The sequence below is a fragment of the Hyla sarda genome, chromosome 2 (assembly GCF_029499605.1).
Source record: "Hyla sarda isolate aHylSar1 chromosome 2, aHylSar1.hap1, whole genome shotgun sequence".
NCBI lineage: Eukaryota > Metazoa > Chordata > Amphibia > Anura > Hylidae > Hyla > Hyla sarda.
The window spans coordinates 10346897-10369057 of record NC_079190.1 but is presented as its reverse complement, the minus strand read 5'-3'; the positions used below and the strand labels follow the sequence as shown (position 1 = coordinate 10369057).

The 22161-nt window shown below is 45.5% G+C and overlaps 2 protein-coding genes across 7 annotated transcripts in view; both read left to right on the top strand.

Annotated features, from left to right (window-relative positions):
- The first annotated feature begins 2898 nt into the window (after positions 1-2898).
- On the top strand, positions 2899-6824 carry LOC130358225 (cytochrome c oxidase assembly factor 6 homolog). 2 transcript variants are annotated; one of them, XM_056561142.1, is made up of 3 exons: positions 2899-3041; positions 4752-4902; positions 6169-6824. In XM_056561142.1, the coding sequence occupies exons 2-3, from the start codon at positions 4759-4761 to the stop codon at positions 6262-6264; spliced, it is 240 nt and encodes a 79-aa protein (XP_056417117.1). In that variant the 5' UTR covers positions 2899-3041; positions 4752-4758; the 3' UTR covers positions 6265-6824. The 2 variants fall into 2 exon arrangements, with proteins under 2 accessions (XP_056417117.1, XP_056417119.1); XM_056561144.1 differs by lacking the exon at positions 2899-3041 and adding an exon at positions 3162-3383.
- A 1355-nt stretch (positions 6825-8179) lies between these two features.
- The window catches only part of LOC130357580 (oocyte zinc finger protein XlCOF7.1-like), a 34834-nt gene continuing 20852 nt past the window's right edge, over positions 8180-22161 (top strand). The window contains exons 1-2 of one of the 5 annotated variants that reach the window (XM_056560293.1): positions 8180-8407; positions 20706-20844. In XM_056560293.1, the coding sequence (XP_056416268.1) occupies positions 20710-20844 (135 nt within the window). In that variant the 5' untranslated portion in view covers positions 8180-8407; positions 20706-20709. Of the gene's footprint in view, positions 8408-12712; positions 12919-16392; positions 16461-20540; positions 20627-20705; positions 20845-22161 lie in introns of those variants that run through there. The other 4 variants (XM_056560291.1, XM_056560292.1, XM_056560290.1 and 1 more) reach the window with 4 other exon arrangements.

The window sequence follows — 22161 nt, the reverse complement described above, 5'->3', positions numbered from 1 at the left end:
TAGTGACCGCGGAATCTAAGGCGGTAAACAGATCAGAATTATCCCTCTATAGCGGGATGTCGACTACTAGAGATGGCGCAGCGTCCATGCATGTATCACATAATATCGTCCTAGTGTCTGAACACCGTATGCAATATCTCTATTTGCTGTAAGGGTATGGAGGTAGTCTAGTGTACAGCCCGAGTGTGAAAACTGATACTATCGGGTACATCGACGGCTACTCACAACCCCAAATGTTTAAAAAAAAAAAGCACTACATTGCACCAAACGTAGCAAGTCATGCTAGTAAGGCTGGGCCCACATCACGTTTTTGCTGCCCGTCAGGGCAGCAAAAATGTGGTGTGAACCCAGCCTTACTAGCTTGACTTGCTACGTTTGGTGCAATGGGGTACCAGCATCTCACCAAGTACAGGAGGGTATACCCTGGTGTACAGCGTCGGGCTTAATTCTTTTCAATGGCCTGAACTTAGTCTGGTTGGGCTGTTCTCTGCTGACGGGCAGCAAAAAAGTGATATGAACCCAGCCTTACTAGCTTCACTTGCTACGTTTGGTGCAATGGGGTACCAGCATCTCACCAAGTACAGGAGGGTATACCCTGGTGTACAGCGTCGGGCTTAATTCTTTTCAATGGCCTGAACTTAGTCTGGTTGGGCTGTTCTCTGCTGACGGGCAGCAAAAAAGTGATATGAACCCAGCCTTACTAGCTTGACTTGCTACGTTTGGTGCAATGGGGTACCAGCATCTCACCAAGTACAGGAGGGTATACCCTGGTGTACAGCGTCGGGCTTAATTCTTTTCAATGGCCTGAACTTAGTCTGGTTGGGCTGTTCTCTGCTGACGGGCAGCAAAAAAGTGATATGAACCCAGCCTTACTAGCTTCACTTGCTACGTTTGGTGCAATGGGGTACCAGCATCTCACCAAGTACAGGAGGGTATACCCTGGTGTACAGCGTCGGGCTTAATTCTTTTCAATGGCCTGAACTTAGTCTGGTTGGGCTGTTCTCTGCTGACGGGCAGCAAAAAAGTGATATGAACCCAGCCTTACTAGCTTGACTTGCTACGTTTGGTGCAATGGGGTACCAGCATCTCACCAAGTACAGGAGGGTATACCCTGGTGTACAGCGTCGGGCTTAATTCTTTTCAATGGCCTGAACTTAGTCTGGTTGGGCTGTTCTCTGCTGACGGGCAGCAAAAAAGTGATATGAACCCAGCCTTACTAGCTTGACTTGCTACGTTTGGTGCAATGGGGTACCAGCATCTCACCAAGGACAGTAGGGTATACCCTGGTGTACAGCGTCAGGCTTTTCAATGGCCTGAACTTAGTCTGGTTGGGCCGTTCTCCGCTGGAATATGATAATTTAAGGGGGACTCAATAGTGTGGCCTGCTGCTTTACTGAGTCCCATTAATCCCTTAGAGATAACAGGAACTGAGCTACCTTCATACAGTAAGCACTGGCTGCTATCAGGACCCCTCTTCCCCAGTGCGATTGCGGGGGGTCCGATGAGTTAAAATGGCAACCAGAAGTCTCCTGCTTATTCCCGTGCTGGTCATTAGTGTTCTGCTAGTACAGTCATTAAAGGGGTATTCCAGGAAAAAAATGTTTTTTGTTTTTTTTTATCAACTGATTCCAGAAAGGTTAACAGATTTGAATCAGAATAAAAAAAAAATCTTAATCCTTCCAATAATTATCAGCTGCTGAAGTTGAGTTGTTCTTTTCTGTCTGACAACAGTGCTCTCTGCTGACATCTCTGCTTGTCTTGGGAATTGCACAGAGTAGAAGAGGTTTGCTATGGGGATTTGCTTCTACTCTGGACAGTTCCCGAGACAGGTGTCATCAGAGAGCACTTAGACATAAAAGAACAACTCAACTTCAGCAGCTCATAAGTACTGAAAGGATTAAGATTTTTTAAAAGAAGTAATTTACAAATCTGTTCTGGAGCCAGTTGATATATAAAAAAATTTTTTTTTCCTGAATAACCCCTTTAAAGGAGCAGCGCTAATAACAAGCACAGAGGTAAGCATAACATTGAACAGTACAAGCAATCTAAGATTGCTTATAATAGTTCCCTATGGGGACTTAAAAGTGTAAAATAATTTTCTGTACAATTGAATGGTCACAGCCAGTCTGCAACTTTTTATTTAGAACCTTAAAAACCCAGTGCTCTTCAACCAGGGTGTCTCCGGCTGTTTCGGCCACAAGGTGGCGCTGTTGTTTTTGTCAAATTCACAATAAATCCACAAGTAGTTTTGCAACAGCTGGAGGCACACTGGTTGGGAAACACTTCTGTGGTCTTAAACAACATTTTTTTTTAATTGCTCCCCTGTATATAAAAATAAAATAAATTAAGCAAATTTACAAAAAAATATATATATATATTTTTTTTTATGTATACAGCTCCAAAGCAGATCTGTATGTTTCTATGGTTACAGAATATATTTCACATCCCAGTAAAAATTGCCTTTGGGATTTCTAAATATTACCGCAGCTAGTCTAAGAACTTGATTGCAGTGTTTCCCAACCAGGGTGCCTTCAGCTGTTTCAAAACTACAACTCCCAACATGCTCGGACATGCTGGGCGTTGTAGTTTTGAAACAGCTGGAGGCACCCTGGTTGGGAAACACTGGTGTATTGATTCGAGTAACAGCAGCGCCACCTTGTGGCCGAAATGCAGATTCAAACCAGTTCAAGATTTACTGTACTAAAAGTTACTTCCGCTTCCAGTATTGGCCACAGCGAGGCGACATGTTGGCATTCTAGAGGAGAGAAGTCTCCATGCGCCGACATTTTGTTGGAGACCAAGGACAACTGTAAATTGTATTCAGACGCTACTGCACGCTCCATAATTCTGAGGCCGCGGACTGTTGTCTGTTCTGTCGTCATCACTTGCAGGCTGTGCTCTCCTAGAACATGGCGGATCTGTACTGTGTTGCTATCACGGTTTGGCCTCTAGTGTCTGTGACGTCATCAAACTGCGCGTGACGTCATGTAATGTGAAAAGCCTGCATGTCTCTCAGTGATCTGTGTGCAGAGTGGTCTGTGGTAAGGGGGCACGTGATGACTGCTGATCCCCGGGGGTGCAGTGCTGGGAGGGAGTTTGGGGGGGGGGACCAGAGACTATTCATGAGAGGAGTGAAGGGACGGGGGGGGGGGGACATTTATTTTAGGTGACCTTCTTCCTTGTGACCTTAGTGAAGTCATTGGAGTCTCGTATGACCTATTAGAGCCATGAAGCTGCTGGCTCCCCCGAAATAGTGTGTGATTACATCTGATTGTCACTGACCTTAGTTCTGCTATAGTGGCACCCTGCCTGCACTTCAAGGGATTGTCCATATTTGGGGCATTTTGCAAGTCCTTGACACCAAACAGGAGAGTGAAGAGCAGGCAAGTGATGGGAGCAACTCATCCAAAAGGACTTTATAGTCTCACCCGTCACTCCTCCTCTTTGTCCCATATGTAGCCCCTCCTCTTTGTCCCATATGTCGCTCCTCCTCTTTGTCCCATATGTCGCTCCTCCTCTTTGTCCCATATGTAGCCCCTCCTCTTTGTCCCATATGTAGCCCCTCCTCTTTGTCCCATATGTCGCTCCTCCTCTTTGTCCCATATGTAGCTCCTCCTCTTTGTCCCAAATGTCGCTCCTCCTCTTTGTCCCATATGTCGCCCCTCCTCTTTGTTCCATATGTCGCCCCTCCTCTTTGTCCCATATGTCGCTCCTCCTCTTTGTCCCATATGTCGCTCCTCCTCTTTGTTCCATATGTCGCTCCTCCTCTTTGTCCCATATGTCGCTCCTCCTCTTTGTCCCATATGTCGCCCCTCCTCTTTGTCCCATATGTCGCCCCTCCTCTTTGTCCCATATGTCGCTCCTCCTCTTTGTCCCATATGTCGCTCCTCCTCTTTGTCCCATATGTCGCTCCTCCTCTTTGTCCCATATGTCGCTCCTCCTCTTTGTCCCATATGTCGCTCCTCCTCTTTGTCCCATATGTCGCTCCTCCTCTTTGTCCCATATGTCGCCCCTCCTCTTTGTCCCATATGTCGCTCCTCCTCTTTGTCCCATATGTAGCCCCTCCTCTTTGTCCCATATGTCGCTCCTCCTCTTTGTCCCATATGTCGCCCCTCCTCTCTGTCCCATATGTCACTCCTCCTCTTTGTCCCATATGTCACTCCTCCTCTTTGTCCCATATGTAGCTCCTCCTCTTTGTCCCATATGTCGCTCCTCCTCTTTGTCCCATATGTCGCCCCTCCTCTCTGTCCCATATGTCACTCCTCCTCTTTGTCCCATATGTCACTCCTCCTCTTTGTCCCATATGTAGCTCCTCCTCTTTGTCCCATATGTCGCTCCTCCTCTTTGTCCCATATGTAGCCCCTCCTCTTTGTCCCATATGTAGCTCCTCCTCTTTGTCCCATATGTAGCCCCTCCTCTTTGTCCCATATGTAGCTCCTCCTCTTTGTCCCATATGTAGCTCCTCCTCTTTGTCCCTCCCGTCGCTCCTCCTCTTTGTCCCGCTCGTTGCTTCTCTTCTATGTCTCATGTGTAGCTCCTCCTCTATGACTCGTGCTTGGCTCCTCCCCTTTGTCTCATACACTATCCTATAACTCCAGTTTTAGTTTTACAATTTTCTCATATGTTTCCGTTTCTTATCCAGGTCAGGATCTCTGCTTGCTGTGGAGTCTTCGCATAGTTATCTATTCTGCCACCACTTTTACCCCAAAACATATATTTTTCTTCTCATTTTTTTTGTGCTTTCCGTGCAGGTTCACAATGTCTGCGCCCTCCGCCCAGGAGAGAAAAGCATGCTGGGACTCCAGGGACACCTACTGGCAATGTCTGGAGGACAATAAGGAGGAGGCCGCCAAGTGTCAGCGGGCACGCCAAAGCTTCGAGAGCCTCTGTCCCCGGCAATGGGTACGTTCCGTTATTACAGGGACGCTCCGCCTCCTGTGAACATCGGCGCCACCTGGAGATGGCGCTACATCTGTGAATGAAATGCCTGGAGCGTCCTATATACGAGATGTAGATATTGTTGTATTTGCTGGTGTTGCCCATAGCAACCAATCATGGCTCAGCTTTCATATCTTAACAAGCTCTGGTAAAATGAAAGCTGAGCTGTGATTGGTTTCTATGGGCAACACCAGGCAGATTGATAAGTCTAGACCAAGGTCTCCATGACAACACTGCTCCTGATAGCCTCAGTAGGGCAGCCTCAGGCTTTAGTTTCACAGCCTCAGTAGGGCAGCCTCAGGCTTATGGTTTCACAGCCTCAGTAGAGCAGCCTCAGGCTTTTGGTTTCACAGCCTCAGTAGGGCAGCCTCAGGCTTCTGGTTTCACAGCCTCAGTAGAGCAGCCTCAGGATTTTGGTTTCACAGCCTCAGTAGAGCAGCCTCAGGATTTTGGTTTCACAGCCTCAGTAGAGCAGCCTCAGGCTTTAGTTTCACAGCCTCAGTAGAGCAGCCTCAGGATTTTGGTTTTACAGCCCCAGTAGAGCAGCCTCAGGATTTTGGTTTTACAGCCCCAGTAGAGCAGCCTCAGGCTTCTGGTTTCACATCCTCAGTAGGGCAGCCTCAGTGCTTTTGGTTTCACAGCCTCAGTAGGGCAGCCTCAGTGCTTTTGGTTTCACAGCCTCAGTAATGCAGCCTCAGTGCTTTTGGTTGTGCAGCCTCAGACTTTTGGTTGTGCAGCCTCAGACTTTTGGTTGTACAGCCTCAGTAGGGCAGCCTCAGGCTTTTGGTTGTACAGCCTCAGTAGGGCAGCCTCAGGCTTTTGGTTGTACAGCCTCAGTAGGGCAGCCTCAGGCTTTTGGTTGTACTGCCTCAGTAGTGCAGCCTCAGGCTTTTGGTTTCACAGCCTCAGTAGGGCAGCCTCAGGCTTTTGGTTGTACTGCCTCAGTAGGGCAGCCTCAGGCTTTTGGTTGTACTGCCTCAGTAGGGCAGCCTCAGGCTTTTGGTTGTACAGCCTCAGTAGGGCAGCCTCAGGCTTCTGGTTTCACAGCCTCAGGCTTTTGGTTGTACTGCCTCAGTAGTGCAGCCTCAGGCTTTTGGTTTCACAGCCTCAGGCTTTTGGTTGTACTGCCTCAGTAGTGCAGCCTCAGGCTTTTGGTTTCACAGCCTCAGTAGGGCAGCCTCAGGCTTTTATGGTGTCGGCTGATTTTGTTATTTCTTTTCCCCCCAATAGATCAAGTACTTCGATAAGAGAAGAGATTACCTCAAATTCAAGGAACAAATGGAGAACAGAGGATTCGAACCCGCAAAACCCACAGCGACCACGTAGTGCCGGCCGCCGCCACATCTCAGATATAGGGATATTTTAATTATTCTATCAGAGCCTTAAAGGGGTACTCCGCCCCTAGACATCTTATCTGGTATGATCGCGGGGGTCCCGCAGCTGGGACCCCCGCGATCTCTGTGCAGACGCGCCGTTCGTTCAGAACACTAGGTGGGGGCAGCATGGGTCGTGACGTCACGGCCACGCCCCCTCATCACGTCACACCCCCTCAATGCAAGTCTATGGGAGGGGGCGTGGCGGTAGCCACACACCCTCCCATAGACTTGCATTGAGGGGGCGTGGCCGTGACGTCACAACCCCCCATGGTCCACTCCAAGCGTTCGGAAGAAAATGTTCCGAATGCTGGTGCAGCGGAGTACCCCTTTAATCGCCATAAACCAGCCGGACCCTCCTCTCTACATCTCTCCGGATTCGCCATTTTCTACAATTTCCATAATTTTTTTTGGAATAACCCTGAGTGACGATGTTGTTGACTCTCCCCAGAAGGGGGCGCTCTCCCTGTTTTTGTATATATGCAGTAAGGGAATAAATAGAATTTGCCGCTCTCCTGTCTCCCTTTGTGTTTTCTGCTCTAGTTACATCCAGAGCTGCATTTATAATGTGGCGGCTTGTGGCCTGGACCAGGCTAATGCCAACTAGTGTTGGCAAAGGGTTACTGTCAGTCACCCGCCCTGCAGGCTCCTCCCCTCTGACACCTAAACCACATCACTCATGTAGAGCTGTTATGCTGGGACCTGTAGTTCCTCAGGATTCCACTTAGTTATGCTGGGGCTTGTGTTGTCTCAGCAGATCACTGTATATACATTTCTAGGTTATGCTGGGACTTGTAGTTCTCCAGGAGTTCACTGTATATTTATTTCTAGGTTATGCTGGGACTTGTAGTTCTCCAGGAGTTCTCTGTATATTAATTTCTAGGTTATGCTGGGACTTGTGGCCCCTCAGCGGTTCATTGTATATTTCTTGTTTATGCTGGGACTTGTAGTGCCTCAGCAGTTTACTCTATAGTTATTTCTAGGTTATGCTGGGACTTGTAGTGCCCCAGCTTTTCATTGTATATTTATTTCTATAATTAGCTGGGAGGGACTTGTAATGTCTCAGAAGTTATGCTGGGACTTGTAGTGCCTCAGCAGTTCACTGTATAGTTCCCCAGGAGTTCACTGTATAGGAATTTTTATGTTATGCTGGGATTTGTAGTTCCTCAACAGTTCACTGTATATGAATTTCTAGGTAATTCTGGGACTTGTAGTGCCCCAGCTGTTCATTGTATATTTATTTCTAGGATTAGCTGGGACCTGTAGTGTCTCAGAAGTTATGCTGGGGCTTGTAGTGCCTCACCAGATCACTCTATAGTTACTTCTAGGTTATGCTGGTACTTGTAGTGCCTCAGCAGATCACTGTATATTTAATTTTTAGTTTAGTGTATATGTATTTCTAGGTTATACTGGGACTTGTAGTTCCCCAGGAGTTCACTGTATATTTATTTCTAGGTTATGCTGGGACTTGTAGTTCCCCAGGAGTTCACTGTATATTTATAGGTTATGCTGGGACTTGTAGTGCCTCAGCAGTTCAGTGTATATGTATTTCTCGGTATTTAGCGTTCCACTTTGCACTGCGTATTAACTATTCTGGGACTTGTAGTGCCTCAATACTCCACTATGTATTTTAACATGATTAATGCTGGGACCTGTAGTGCCTCATTGTAATACTGGGACTATCAGAGCCTTAGGGGGAGATTTACCAAAACCTGTGCAGAGGAAAGGTTGCCCATAGCAACCAATCAGATCGCGGCTTTCATTTTGCAGAGTCCTTGTTAAAAGTGAAAGTAGCGATCTGATTGGTTGCTATGGGCAACTGGGCAACTTTTCCTCTGGACAGGTTTTGATAAATCTCCCCCTTAGTGTTCCACTCTGCAATTATTCATGACTATGTTGTGCTGGGACTTGTAGTGCCTCACTGTGTATTTATTACTTGATTATGCTGGGAATTGTAGTGCTTCACAGTGTAAATATTCCTTTTAGGTTATGCTGGGAACGGTAGTCCTTCAGGGTTCCAAATATTACATTCTAGCTTTATTGTTCATAATTGAGTAGGTGAACAGCGCCCCCATCTGGAGCCGCTCCATTTATGGGTATGTCACATTATAGCAATGTTTCCCTACCAGGGTGCCTTCAGCTGTTGCAAAACTACAACTCCCTGGGAGTTGTAGTTTTGCAACAGCTGGAGGCACCCTGGTTGGGAAACGCTGCATTAAAGGGGTACTTTTTAGCAGCTGTATGCTACAGAGGAAATTCTTTTTCTTTCTTAATTTCTTTTTTGTCTTGTCCACAGTGCTCTCTGCTGACACCTGATGCCCGTATCAGGAACTGTCCAGAGCAGGAGAAAATCCTCATAGCAAACATATGCTGCTCTGGACAGTTCCTGATATGGGCATTAGGTGTCAGCAGAGAGCACTGTGGACAAGACAAAAAAAAAAAAGAAATTCAAAAAGTAAAGAATTTCCTCTGTAGCATACAGCTGCTAAAAAGTACTGGAAGGATTAAGATTTTTTTATAGAAGTAATTTACAAATCTGTTTAACTTTCTGGCACCAGTTGATTAAAAAAAAAAAAAAAAAAGTTTTCCACCGGAGTACCCCTTTAACCCCTTAAGGACGCAGGACGTAAATGTACGTCCTGGTGAGGTGGTACTTAACGCACCAGGACGTACATTTACGTCCTAAGCATAACCGCGGGCATCGTAGCGATGCCCGTGTCATGCGCGGCTGATCCCGGCTGCTGATCGCAGCCAGGGACCCGCCTGCAATGGCCGACGCCCGCGATCTCGCGGGCGTCCGCCATTAACCCCTCAGGTGCCGGGATCAATACAGATCCCGGCATCTGCGGCAGTGCGCCATTTAAATGAACGATCGGATCGCCCGCAGCGCTGCTGCGGGGATCCGATCATTCATAACGCCGCACGGAGGTCCCCTCTCCTTCCCCCGTGCGGCTCCCGGCGTCTCCTGCTCTGGTCTGTGATCGAGCAGACCAGAGCAGGAGATGACCGATAATACTGATCTGTTCTATGTCCTATACATAGAACAGATCAGTATTAGCAATCATGGTATTGCTATGAATAGTCTCCTATGGGGACTATTCAAGTGTAAAAAAAAATGTAAAAAAATGTAAAAGTAAAAGTAAAAAAAAAAGTGAAAAATCCCCTCCCCCAATAAAAAAGTAAAACGTCCGTTTTTTCCTATTTTACCCCCAAAAAGCGTAAAAAACATTTTTTATAGACATATTTGGTATCGCCGCGTGCGTAAATGTCCGAACTATTAAAATAAAATGTTACTGATCCCGTACGGTGAACGGCGTGAACGAAAAAAAATTTAAAAAGTCCAAAATTCCTACTTTTTTAATACATTTTATTTAAAAAAAAATTATAAAAAATGTATTAAAAGTTTTTTACATGCAAATGTGGTATCAAAAAAAAGTACAGATCATGGCGCAAAAAATGAGCCCCCATACCGCTGCTTATACGGAAAAATAAAAAAGTTATAGGTCATCAAAATAAAGGGATTATAAACGTACTAATTTGGTTAAAAAGTTTGTGATTTTTTTTAAGCGCAACAATAATATAAAAGTATATAATAATGGGTATCATTTTAATCGTATTGACCCTCAGAATAAAGAACACACGTCATTTTTACCATAAATTGTACGGCGTGAAAACGAAACCTTCCAAAATTAGCAAAATTGCGTTTTTCGTTTTAATTTCCCCACAAAAAGTGTTTTTTGGTTGCGCCATACATTTTATGATATAATGAGTGATGTCATTACAAAGGACAACTGGTCGCGCAAAAAACAAGCCCTCATACTAGTCTGTGGATGAAAATATAAAAGAGTTATGATTTTTAGAAGGCGAGGAGGAAAAAATGAAAATGTAAAAATTAAATTGTCTGAGTCCTTAAGGCCAAAATGGGCTGAGTCCTTAAGGGGTTAAAGGAAGTAGCTCCCTCTCCTGGTCATCTCAGACTACCACTCCCACCATGCTTGTTTCCAGTGGTGGGGGCAGTAGTGCTATGGATCATTTTGTCTTTATAGCCGCAGGACGAGAGGAGCCGACTGAGAACTTCATCCATATACAGAGCTGCGCTCACAATTCTGCTGGTTCAGACTCGGCGCAGACTCTGCAGTTATCTATGGTGTTTATACTGGTGTAAATGCACTGGAAGAATGGCTTTAAAGTTGTACTGTGCATTGACATAGCAACATGAAGAATGGATATAGAAGTTGTACTGTGCATTGACATAGCAACATGAAGAATGGATATAGAAGTTGTACTGTGCATTGACATACCAACATGAAGAATGGATATAGAATTTGTACTGTGCATTAACATAGTAACATGAAGAATGGATATAGAAGTTGTACTTTGCAATGACAAAGTAACATGAAGAATGAATGTAGAAGTTGTGCTGTGCATTAACAGTATAATGAAGAATGAATATAGAAGTTGTACTGTGCATTAACAGTTACATGAAGAATGAATATAGAAGTTGTACTGTGCATTGATCTATACCCACACTAAAAGGAATGTGGTAGTTGTACTGTGCATGTATTCATATCCAGAGTAGAAGAGGGAATATGGTTGTACTGTGCGTTGACTTATCCCCACACTAGAAGTAACATGGTAGTTGTACTGTGTTGACTTATATCCACACTAGGTCTAATGTGGGAGTTGTACTATGCATTAATCCATATCCACACTAGAGTAGGGAATATATAGTAATTGTACTGTGCATTAATCTATACACACCCTAAAAGTAATGTGGCAGTTGTACTGTGTATTCATATCCACAGTTCAAGAAATATGGTTGTACTGTGCATTGACTCATATCTACACTAGAAGAAGAAACATGGTAGTTGTACTGTGTGTGGATTTATATCCACTCTCAAAGGAATATGGGGGTTGTACTGTGCATCGATCCGTATTCACACTAGAGTAGGGAATATAGGGGCTATTCTGTGCATTTTTCTCTATCCTCACTAAAGGGAATGAAGGAGTTGTACTGGGATCTACTGTAGAACAAATGTAGTTGTACTGGGCACTGATTTATATTAACACTAGAAGGACTGTAGGAGTTGTACTGTGCATTAACATGAATGGGTATAGGAGTTGTACTGTGCATTTACTCATCCACAGTAGGATAATGGATATAGAAGTTGTACTGTGCATTGATCTATACCCACCCTAAAAGGAATGTGGTAGTTGTACTGTGTATTTATTCATATCCACAGTAGAAGAGGAAATAAAGTTGTACTGTGCATTGACTCATACCGACACTAGAAGGAATGTGGGAGTTGTACTGGGCATGGATCCATATCCACACTAAAATAAAGGGGAAAAACTAGTTATACTGTGCATTAATCCATATACACATTAGAAGGAATATAGGGGGAGTAGTTAATTGATTCATATACACAATAGAAGAAGAAATAAAGAAGTTGCACTGTGCATTGATCCATATACACAATAGAAGAAGAAGAAATAAAGAAGTTGTACTGAGCATTGATCCATATGCACAATAGAAGAAGAAATAAAGGAGTTGTACTGTGCATTTATCCCTATCCACACTAGAAGAAGGAAAGCTGTCAGGGCATAATAGGTGTTGTAGTTTTTGGAACTGCATAGACTGGGAAACGGGATGTGTAAGTTGTACTGTGCATTACACCATGGGCTGTATACATTAGGGTGTAGGGGTAAGTTGTACTGTGTATTATACCATAGGCTTTATATATCAGGGTGTGGGGAGTAAGTTGTACTGTGTATTATACCATGGGCTGTATACATCAGGGTGTTAGGGGTAAGTTGTACTGTGTATTATACCATAGGCTTTATATATCAGGGTGTGGGGAGTAAGTTGTACTGTGTATTATACCATGGGCTGTATACATCAGGGTGTAAGGGGTAAGTTGTACTGTGTATTATACCATAGGCTTTATATATCAGGGTGTGGGGAGTAAGTTGTACTGTGTATTATACCATGGGCTGTATACATCAGGGTGTAAGGGGTAAGTTGTACTGTGTATTATACCATAGGCTTTATATATCAGGGTGTGGGGAGTAAGTTGTACTGTGTATTATACCATGGGCTGTATACATCAGGGTGTAAGGGGTAAGTTGTACTTTGCATTACACAATGGGCTTTATATATAAGGGTGTAGGAGGTAGGTTGTACTGTGCATTACACAATGGGCTTTATACATCAGGGTGATGGTGCAAGTTGTACTGTGCATTGTCCAATATCCACAGAATAAACTCTGTTGTACTGTGCATTGCTCTATATTAGTTTCCCAACCAGTGTGCCTTCAGCTGTTGTAAAACTACAACTTCCGGGATGCTGGGAGTTGTAGTTTTGCCACAGCTGGAGGCACTCTGGTTGGGTAACACTGCTCTATACAAAGATTCTGTACGGAAGATTCTCACACTGGGGTCGCGGAGAAAATGACGTTTCCATCACGTGACGCGGCAGCGCGGACATTGCTGGGTAAGCAGTGGGTATCATTGTACGGAAAGATATTGTGGTCGCTCAGTGATGACAGCGGATTCCTGTGGTCCTGGCCAACTCTTCTCCTGCCCGTTTGACTCTGAAGCCCGGCCGGTAAGTGTCGGCACTGCGGGGGGCGCCATGTTGTTGGTGGGTTACACGGCTGGGAGTGTATATAGAGCTGACTTCATCCTCCATAGACCTCCAGTATAGATCACCCGGGGACCCCAGTAATAATAATCCACCAGATCATCTATGTGAACCTCTATATGTCAACAGTAAGCCCCACCCCCATCCTCTGACCACACCTACAAAACCCAATGGTGTCATTTACAGCGGTCCGTCAGAAGAGAGCGTCATCCATAGCTGTCCTCTCATAAGTGAGCATCATCCATAGCGGTCTCCTCATAAGTGAGCATCATCCATAGCTGTCCCCTCATAAGTGAGCGTCATCCATAGCGGTCCCCTCATAATTGAGCGTCATCCATAGCGGTCTCCTCATAAGTGAGCGTCATCCATAGCTGTCCCCTCATAATTGAGCGTCATCCATAGCTGTCCCCTCATAAGTGAGCGTCATCCATAGCTGTCCCCTCATTATGGAGCGTCATCCATAGCTGTCCCCTCATAAGTGAGCTTCATCCATAGCTGTCCCCTCATAAGTGAGCGTCATCCATAGCTGTCCCCTCATAAGTGAGCGTCATTCATAGCTGTCCCCTCATAAGTGAGCATCATCCATAGCTGTCCCCTCATAAGTGAGCGTCATCCATAGCTGTCCCCTCATTATGGAGCGTCATCCATAGCTTTCCGCTCATAAGTGAGCATCATCCATAGCTGTCCCCTCATAAGTGAGCGTCATCCATAGCGGTTCCCTCATAATTGAGCATCATCCATAACTTTCCCCTCATAAGTGAGTGAGCATCATCCATAATGGTCCCCTCATAACTGAGCATCATCCATAGCGGTCCCCTCATAAGTGAGCGTCATTCATAGCTGTCCCCTCATAATTGAGCATCATCCATAGCGGTCCCTTCATAATTGAGCGTCATCCATAGCTGTCCCCTCATAAGTGAGCATCATCCATAGCTGTCCCCTCATAAGTGTGCGTCATCCATAGCTGTCCCCTCATAAGTGAGCATCATCCATAGTGGTCCCCTAATAAGTGAGCGTCATCCATAGCTGTCCTCCCATAATGGAGCGTCATCCATAGCGGTCCCCTCATAATGGAGCGTCATCCACAACAATCCCCTCATAATTGAGCGTCATCCATAGCTGTCACCTCATAAGTGAGCATCATCCATAGTTGTCCCCTCATAAGTGAGCATCATCCATAGCTGTCCCCTCATAAGTGAGCATCATCCATAGCTGTCCCCTCATAAGTGAGCGTCATCCATAGCTGTCCCCTCATAAGTGAGCGTCATCCATAGCTGTCCCCTCATAAGTGAGCGTCATCCATAGCTGTCCCCTCATAAGTGAGCATCATCCATAGTTGTCCCCTCATAAGTGAGCATCATCCATAGCTGTCCCCTCATAAGTGAGCATCATCCATAGCTGTCCCCTCATAAGTGAGCGTCATCCATAGCTGTCCCCTCATAAGTGAGCGTCAGCCATAGCTGTCCCCTCATAATTGAGCGTCATCCATAGCTGTCCCCTCATAAGTGAGCGTCATCCATAGCTGTCCCCTCATAAGTGAGCATCATCCATAGCTGTCCCCTCATAAGTGAGCTTCATCCATAGCTGTCCCCTCATAAGTGAGCGTCATCCATAGCTGTCCCCTCATAAGTGAGCGTCATCCATAGCTGTCCCCTCATAATTGAGCGTCATCCATAGCTGTCCCCTCATAAGTGAGCGTCATCCATAGCTGTCCCCTCATAAGTGAGCGTCATCCATAGCTGTCCCCTCATAAGTGAGCTTCATCCATAGCTGTCCCCTCATAAGTGAGCGTCATCCATAGCTGTCCCCTCATAAGTGAGCATCATCCATAGTTGTCCCCTCATAAGTGAGCATCATCCATAGCTGTCCCCTCATAAGTGAGCTTCATCCATAGCTGTCCCCTCATAAGTGAGCGTCATCCATAGCTGTCCCCTCATAAGTGAGCATCATCCATAGCTGTCCCCTCATAAGTGAGCTTCATCCATAGCTGTCCCCTCATAAGTGAGCATCATCCATAGCTGTCCCCTCATAAGTGAGCATCATCCATAGCTGTCCCCTCATAAGTGAGCATCATCCATAGTTGTCCCCTCATAAGTGAGCATCATCCATAGCTGTCCCCTCATAAGTGAGCGTCATCCATAGCTGTCCCCTCATAATTGAGCGTCATCCATAGCTGTCCCCTCATAAGTGAGCGTCATCCATAGCTGTCCCCTCATAAGTGAGCGTCATCCATAGCTGTCCCCTCATAAGTGAGCATCATCCATAGCTGTCCCCTCATAAGTGAGCGTCATCCATAGCTGTCCCCTCATAAGTGAGCATCATCCATAGCTGTCCCCTCATAAGTGAGCGTCATCCATAGCTGTCCCCTCATTATGGAGCGTCATCCATAGCTTTCCGCTCATAAGTGAGCATCATCCATAGCTGTCCCCTCATAAGTGAGCGTCATCCATAGCGGTTCCCTCATAATTGAGCATCATCCATAACTTTCCCCTCATAAGTGAGTGAGCATCATCCATAATGGTCCCCTCATAACTGAGCATCATCCATAGCGGTCCCCTCATAATTGAGCATCATCCATAGCTGTCCCCTCATAATTGAGCGTCATCCATAACTGGCCTCTCATAAGTGGGCATCATCCATGGCTGTCCCCTCATAAGTGAGCATCATCCATAGCTGTCCCCTCATAAGTGAGCGTCATCCATAGCGGTCACCTCATAAGTGAGCGTCATCAATAGCTGTCCCCTCATAAGTGAGCGTCATTCATAGCGGTCACCTCATAAGTGAGCCTCATCAATAGCTGTCCCCTCATAAGTGAGCGTCATTCATAGCGGTCACCTCATAAGTGAGCGTCATCAATAGCTATCCCCTCATAAGTGAGCGTCATTCATAGCTGTCCCCTCATAAGTGAGCGTCATTCATAGCTGTCCCCTCATAAGTGAGCGTCATCAATAGCTATCCCCTCATAAGTGAGCGTCATTCATAGCTGTCCCCTCATAAGTGAGCGTCATTCATAGCTGTCCCCTCATAATTGAGCATCATCCATAGCGGTCCCTTCATAATTGAGCGTCATCCATAGCTGTCCCCTCATAAGTGAGCATCATCCATAGCTGTCCCCTCATAAGTGAGCATCATCCATAGTGGTCCCCTAATAAGTGAGCGTCATCCATAGCTGTCCTCCCATAATGGAGCGTCATCCATAGCGGTCCCCTCATAATGGAGCGTCATCCACAACAATCCCCTCATAATTGAGCGTCATCCATAGCTGTCACCTCATAAGTGAGCATCATCCATAGCTGTCCCCTCATAAGTGAGCATCATCCATAGCTGTCCCCTCATAAGTGAGCGTCATCCATAGCTGTCCCCTCATAAGTGAGCGTCATCCATAGCTGTCCCCTCATAAGTGAGCATTTATATCTGTAGACACCAGAACAGAAACACTAAGGTAGTACTGTGCCCTGATCTATCTGATGTCTATAGAAGTTGTACTGTGCACTGATTTATCTGAGGTCAGTAGAAGTTGTACTGTGCACTGATTTCTCTAATGCCTGTAGAAGTTGTACTGTGCGCTGATCTGTGTGATGTCTGTAGAAGTTGTACTGTGTGCTGATGTATCTGAGGTCAGTGGAAGTTGTACTGTGAAACAAAACAACGTAGTCTGAAGGCGATAACAGGTGCTCAACCCCAAGTGCAATTGTGCACTCATACAATGGGGTAGAGGACCCGCACCTATGGACCAGAGTGGGGTTTCAATCCTGTGGTAAATATATACAATGATATTAGCTAATCCTCAAAACTGATGTAAAAATGAGACATTAGCCAGTATATCCTTATATGAAGGACCTACCTGAGCCCGCACACCACGCCAAGGTTTCTCATGTGATGCGGGACCTAACCACTAACCTACCTGGCCAGATGCATAGAACCAGGAACCAGATATACAGCAGCCTAAGGTCCAACCTGCAGACTGCTCCCCAGTCACCTCCAGTGTGAATCACCTGTTATCACCTTGAGACTACGAAGTTGTACTGTGCCCTGATTTAGCTGAGGTCAGTAGAAGTTGTACTGTGCGCTGATCTATCTGAGGTCAGTAGAAGTTGTACTGTGCACTGATTTCTCCAATGTCTGTAGAAGCTGTACTGTGCGCTGATCTATGTGATGTCTGTAGAAGTTGTACTGTGCACTGATGTATATGAGGTCAGCAGAAGTTGTACTGTGCGCTGATGTATCTGAGGTCAGTAGAAGTTGTACTGTGCACTGATGTATCTGAGGTGAGTAGGAGTTGTACTGTGCACTGATTTATGTGAGGTCTGTAGAAGTTGTACTGTGTGCTGATGTATCTGAGGTCAGTAGAAGTTGTACTGTGCACTGATGTATCTGAGGTCAGTAGAAGTAGTACTGTGCACTGATGTATCTGAGGTCAGTAGAAGTTGTACTGTGTGCTGATGTATCTGAGGTCAGTAGAAGTTGTACTGTGTGCTGATGTATCTGATGTCAGTAGAAGTTGTACTGTGCACTGATGTATCTGAGGTCAGTAGAAGTTGTACTGTGCGCTGATGTATCTGAGGTCAGTAGAAGTTGTACTGTGGGCTGATGTATCTGATGTCAGTAGAAGTTGTACTGTGTGCTGATGTATCTGATGTCAGTAGAAGTTGTACTGTGTGCTGATGTATCTGCGGTCTGTAGAAGTTGTACTGCGGGCTGATGTATCTGCGGTCAGTAGAAGTTGTACTGTGTGCTGATGTATCTGCGGTCAGTAGAAGTTGTACTGTGGGCTGATGTATCTGAGGTCAGTAGGAATCGTACTGTGCGCTGATGTATCTTAGATCAGTAGAAGTTGTACTGTGGGCTGATGTATCTGAGGTCAGTAGAAGTTGTACTGTGGGCTGATGTATCTGAGGTCAGTAGAAGTTGTACTGTGTGCTGATGTATCTGAGGTCAGTAGAAGTTGTACTGTTTGATGATGTATCTGAGGTCAGTAGAACTTGTACTGTGCGCTGATGTATCTGAGGTCAGTAGAACTTGTACTGTGCGCTGATGTATCTGAGGTCAGTAGAAGTTGTACTGTGTGCTGATGTATCTGCGGTCTGTAGAAGTTGTACTGTGGGCTGATGTATCTGAGGTCAGTAGAAGTTGTACTGTGCGCTGATCTATGTGATGTCAGTAGAAGTAGTACTGTGCGCTGATGTATCTGAGGTCAGTAGAAGTTGTACTGTGCGCTGATGTATCTGAGGTCAGTAGAAGTTGTACTGTGTGCTGATGTATCTGCGGTCTGTAGAAGTTGTACTGTGGGCTGATGTATCTGAGGTCAGTAGAACTTGTACTGTGCGCTGATGTATCTGAGGTCAGTAGAAGTTGTACTGTGCGCTGATGTATCTTAGGTCAGTAGAAGTTGTACTGTGGGCTGATGTATCTGAGGTCAGTAGAAGTTGTACTGTGCGCTGATGTATCTTAGGTCTGTAGAAGTTGTACTGTGCGCTGATGTATCTGAGGTCAGTAGAAGTTGTACTGTGGGCTGATGTATCTGAGGTCAGTAGAAGTTGTACTGTGTGCTGATGTATCTGCGGTCTGTAGAAGTTGTACTGTGGGCTGATGTATCTGAGGTCAGTAGAACTTGTACTGTGCGCTGATGTATCTGAGGTCAGTAGAAGTTGTACTGTGCGCTGATGTATCTTAGGTCAGTAGAAGTTGTACTGTGGGCTGATGTATCTGAGGTCAGTAGAAGTTGTACTGTGCGCTGATGTATCTTAGGTCTGTAGAAGTTGTACTGTGCGCTGATGTATCTGAGGTCAGTAGAAGTTGTACTGTGGGCTGATGTATCTGAGGTCTGTAGAAGTTGTACTGTGTGCTGATGTATCTGAGGTCAGTAGAAGTTGTACTGTGTGCTGATGTATCTGATGTCAGTAGAAGTTGTACTGTGCACTGATGTATCTGAGGTCAGTAGAAGTTGTACTGTGCGCTGATGTATCTGAGGTCAGTAGAAGTTGTACTGTGGGCTGATGTATCTGATGTCAGTAGAAGTTGTACTGTGGGCTGATGTATCTGAGGTCAGTAGAAGTTGTACTGTGTGCTGATGTATCTGATGTCAGTAGAAGTTGTACTGTGTGCTGATGTATCTGAGGTCAGTAGAAGTTGTACTGTGCGCTGATGTATCTGAGGTCAGTAGAAGTTGTACTGTGGGCTGATGTATCTGATGTCAGTAGAAGTTGTACTGTGTGCTGATGTATCTGAGGTCTGTAGAAGTTGTACTGTGTGCTGATGTATCTGATGTCAGTAGAAGTTGTACTGTGTGCTGATGTATCTGCGGTCAGTAGAAGTTGTACTGTGGGCTGATGTATCTGAGGTCAGTAGGAATCGTACTGTGCGCTGATGTATCTTAGATCAGTAGAAGTTGTACTGTGGGCTGATGTATCTGAGGTCAGTAGAAGTTGTACTGTGTGCTGATGTATCTGAGGTCTGTAGAAGTTGTACTGTGCGCTGATGTATCTGAGGTCAGTAGAAGTTGTACTGTGGGCTGATGTATCTTAGATCAGTAGAAGTTGTACTGTGGGCTGATGTATCTGAGGTCAGTAGAAGTTGTACTGTGCACTGATGTATCTGAGGTCTGTAGAAGTTGTACTGTGTGCTGATGTATCTGAGGTCAGTAGAAGTTGTACTGTGCACTGATGTATCTGAGGTCAGTAGAAGTTGTACTGTGTGCTGATGTATCTTAGATCAGTAGAAGTTGTACTGTGCGCTGATGTATCTGAGGTCAGTAGAAGTTGTACTGTGTGCTGATGTATCTGAGGTCAGTAGAACTTGTACTGTGCACTGATGTATCTGAGGTCAGTAGAAGTTGTACTGTGTGCGGATGTATCTGCGGTCAGTAGAAGTTGTACTGTGCCCTGATGTATCTGAGGTCAGTAGAAGTTGTACTGTGCCCTGGTTTATCTGAGGTCAGTAGAAGTTGTACTGTGCGCTGATGTATCTTAGATCAGTAGAAGTTGTACTGTGGGCTGATGTATCTGAGGTCAGTAGAACTTGTACTGTGCACTGATGTATCTGAGGTCAGTAGAAGTTGTACTGTGTGCTGATGTATCTGAGGTCAGTAGAAGTTGTACTGTGTGCTGATGTATCTGAGGTCAGTAGAAGTTGTACTGTGGGCTGATGTATCTGAGGTCAGTAGAAGTTGTACTGTGCGCTGATCTATGTGATGTCAGTAGAAGTTGTACTGTGCACTGATGTATCTGAGGTCAGTAGAAGTTGTACTGTGCGCTGATCTATGTGATGTCAGTAGAAGTTGTACTGTGCACTGATGTATCTTAGATCAGTAGAAGTTGTACTGTGCACTGATGTATCTGAGGTCAGTAGAAGTTGTACTGTGCGCTGATGTATCTGAGGTCAGTAGAAGTTGTACTGTGGGCTGATGTATCTTAGATCAGTAGAAGTTGTACTGTGGGCTGATGTATCTGAGGTCAGTAGAAGTTGTACTGTGGGCTGATGTATCTGAGGTCAGTAGAAGTTGTACTGTGCACTGATGTATCTGAGGTCTGTAGAAGTTGTACTGTGGGCTGATGTATCTGAGGTCTGTAGAAGTTGTACTGTGCGCTGATGTATCTGAGGTCAGTAGAAGTTGTACTGTGCGCTGATGTATCTGAGGTCAGTAGAAGTTGTACTGTGCACTGATGTATCTGAGGTCAGTAGAAGTTGTACTGTGTGCTGATGTATCTGCGGTCAGTAGAAGTTGTACTGTGTATATTTCCTATTTCTCCCAGGATCATGCACATCTGTAAGGAGCGCGGAGGGATCTCAGAGTTCTTACACCGTTCTCTGATGATGAGTAAAGACAAGATGGAGGTGACGGAGAAGATCCTGAGCCTCACCCTGGAGATCATCTTCCTGCTGACCGGAGAGGTGAGGGCGCCTCTTATCCTCCAGACACCTCCACAGCTGCGCTCACTGTTCTGCTGGTCACATATTAGGGTTCATGCAGTATATGGGAATATGTGGGAGTTATGTTTTTTTAGTGGAGTTCTAATGGATTCCCAGTACCAGTACATTCCTGTGACCTGAGGATGAGACACAATGGGGGAGATTTATCAAAGAAAAGTTGCCCCGTTGCCCATAGCAACCAATCAGCTTCCTCCTTTCATTTTACAAGAGGCCTGTGAAAAATGAAAGAGGCGATCTGATTGGTTGCTATGGGTAACTAGGTGATTTTTTCCTCTGCATTGGTCTTGATAAATCTCCCCCATTGTGCTTCATTTGTTACCATAGTATATAGAGAGCGTCCCCTGACCCCCAATATTTTACCTTTTAAATGGGGTTCTCCGCTGCTCAGCGCTTGGAACAAACTGTTCCGAACGCTGGAGTCGGGAGCTCATGATGTCATAGCCCCGCCCCTCATGATGTCCCGCCCCTCCTCCTCAATGCAAGTCTATGGGAGGGGCTGCCACGCCCCCTCCCATAGACTTGCATTGAGGAGGCAGGGCGTGACCTCATGAGGGGCGGGGCTATGACATCACGAGCTCCCGACTCCAGCGTTCGGAACAGTTTGTTCCAAACGGTGAACAGCGAAGTACCTCTTTAATAGTTACACCTTGAAGGGGTACTCCGGTGGAAAACTATATATATATATATATATATATATATTTTTTTTTTCAAATCAACTGGTGTCAGAAAGTTAAAAAGATTTGAAAATCACTTCTATTAAAAAAAATCTTAATTCTTCCAGTACTTATCAACTGCTGTATACTACAGGGGAAGTTGAGTTGTTCCTTTCTGTCTGACCACAGTGCTCTCTGCTGCCGCCTCTGTCCATGTCAGGAACTGTCCAGAGCAGAAGCAAATCCCCATAGCAAACCTATCCTGCTCTGGACAGTTCCTGACATGGACAGAGGTGTCAGCAGAGAGCACTGTGGTCAGACTGAAAAGAACTACACAACTTCCTGTGGAGCTTACAGCAGCTGATAAGTACTAGAAGGGTTAAGATTTTTTAATAGAAGTCATTTACAAATCTTTTTAACTTTCTGGCACCAGTTGATTTGCATTTTTTTTTTCCCCCGGAGTACCACTTTAAGAGTCTATTCACACGGCAGAATTCCGCCTCAAATTAAAGCCCATAGACTTCTATGGGATTCTGCACTCCCATTCACACTTCTGAATTTCCGCAAGCGGAAATTCAGAAGTGTTAATTGGAGTGCGGAATCCCATAGAAGTCTATGGGCTTTA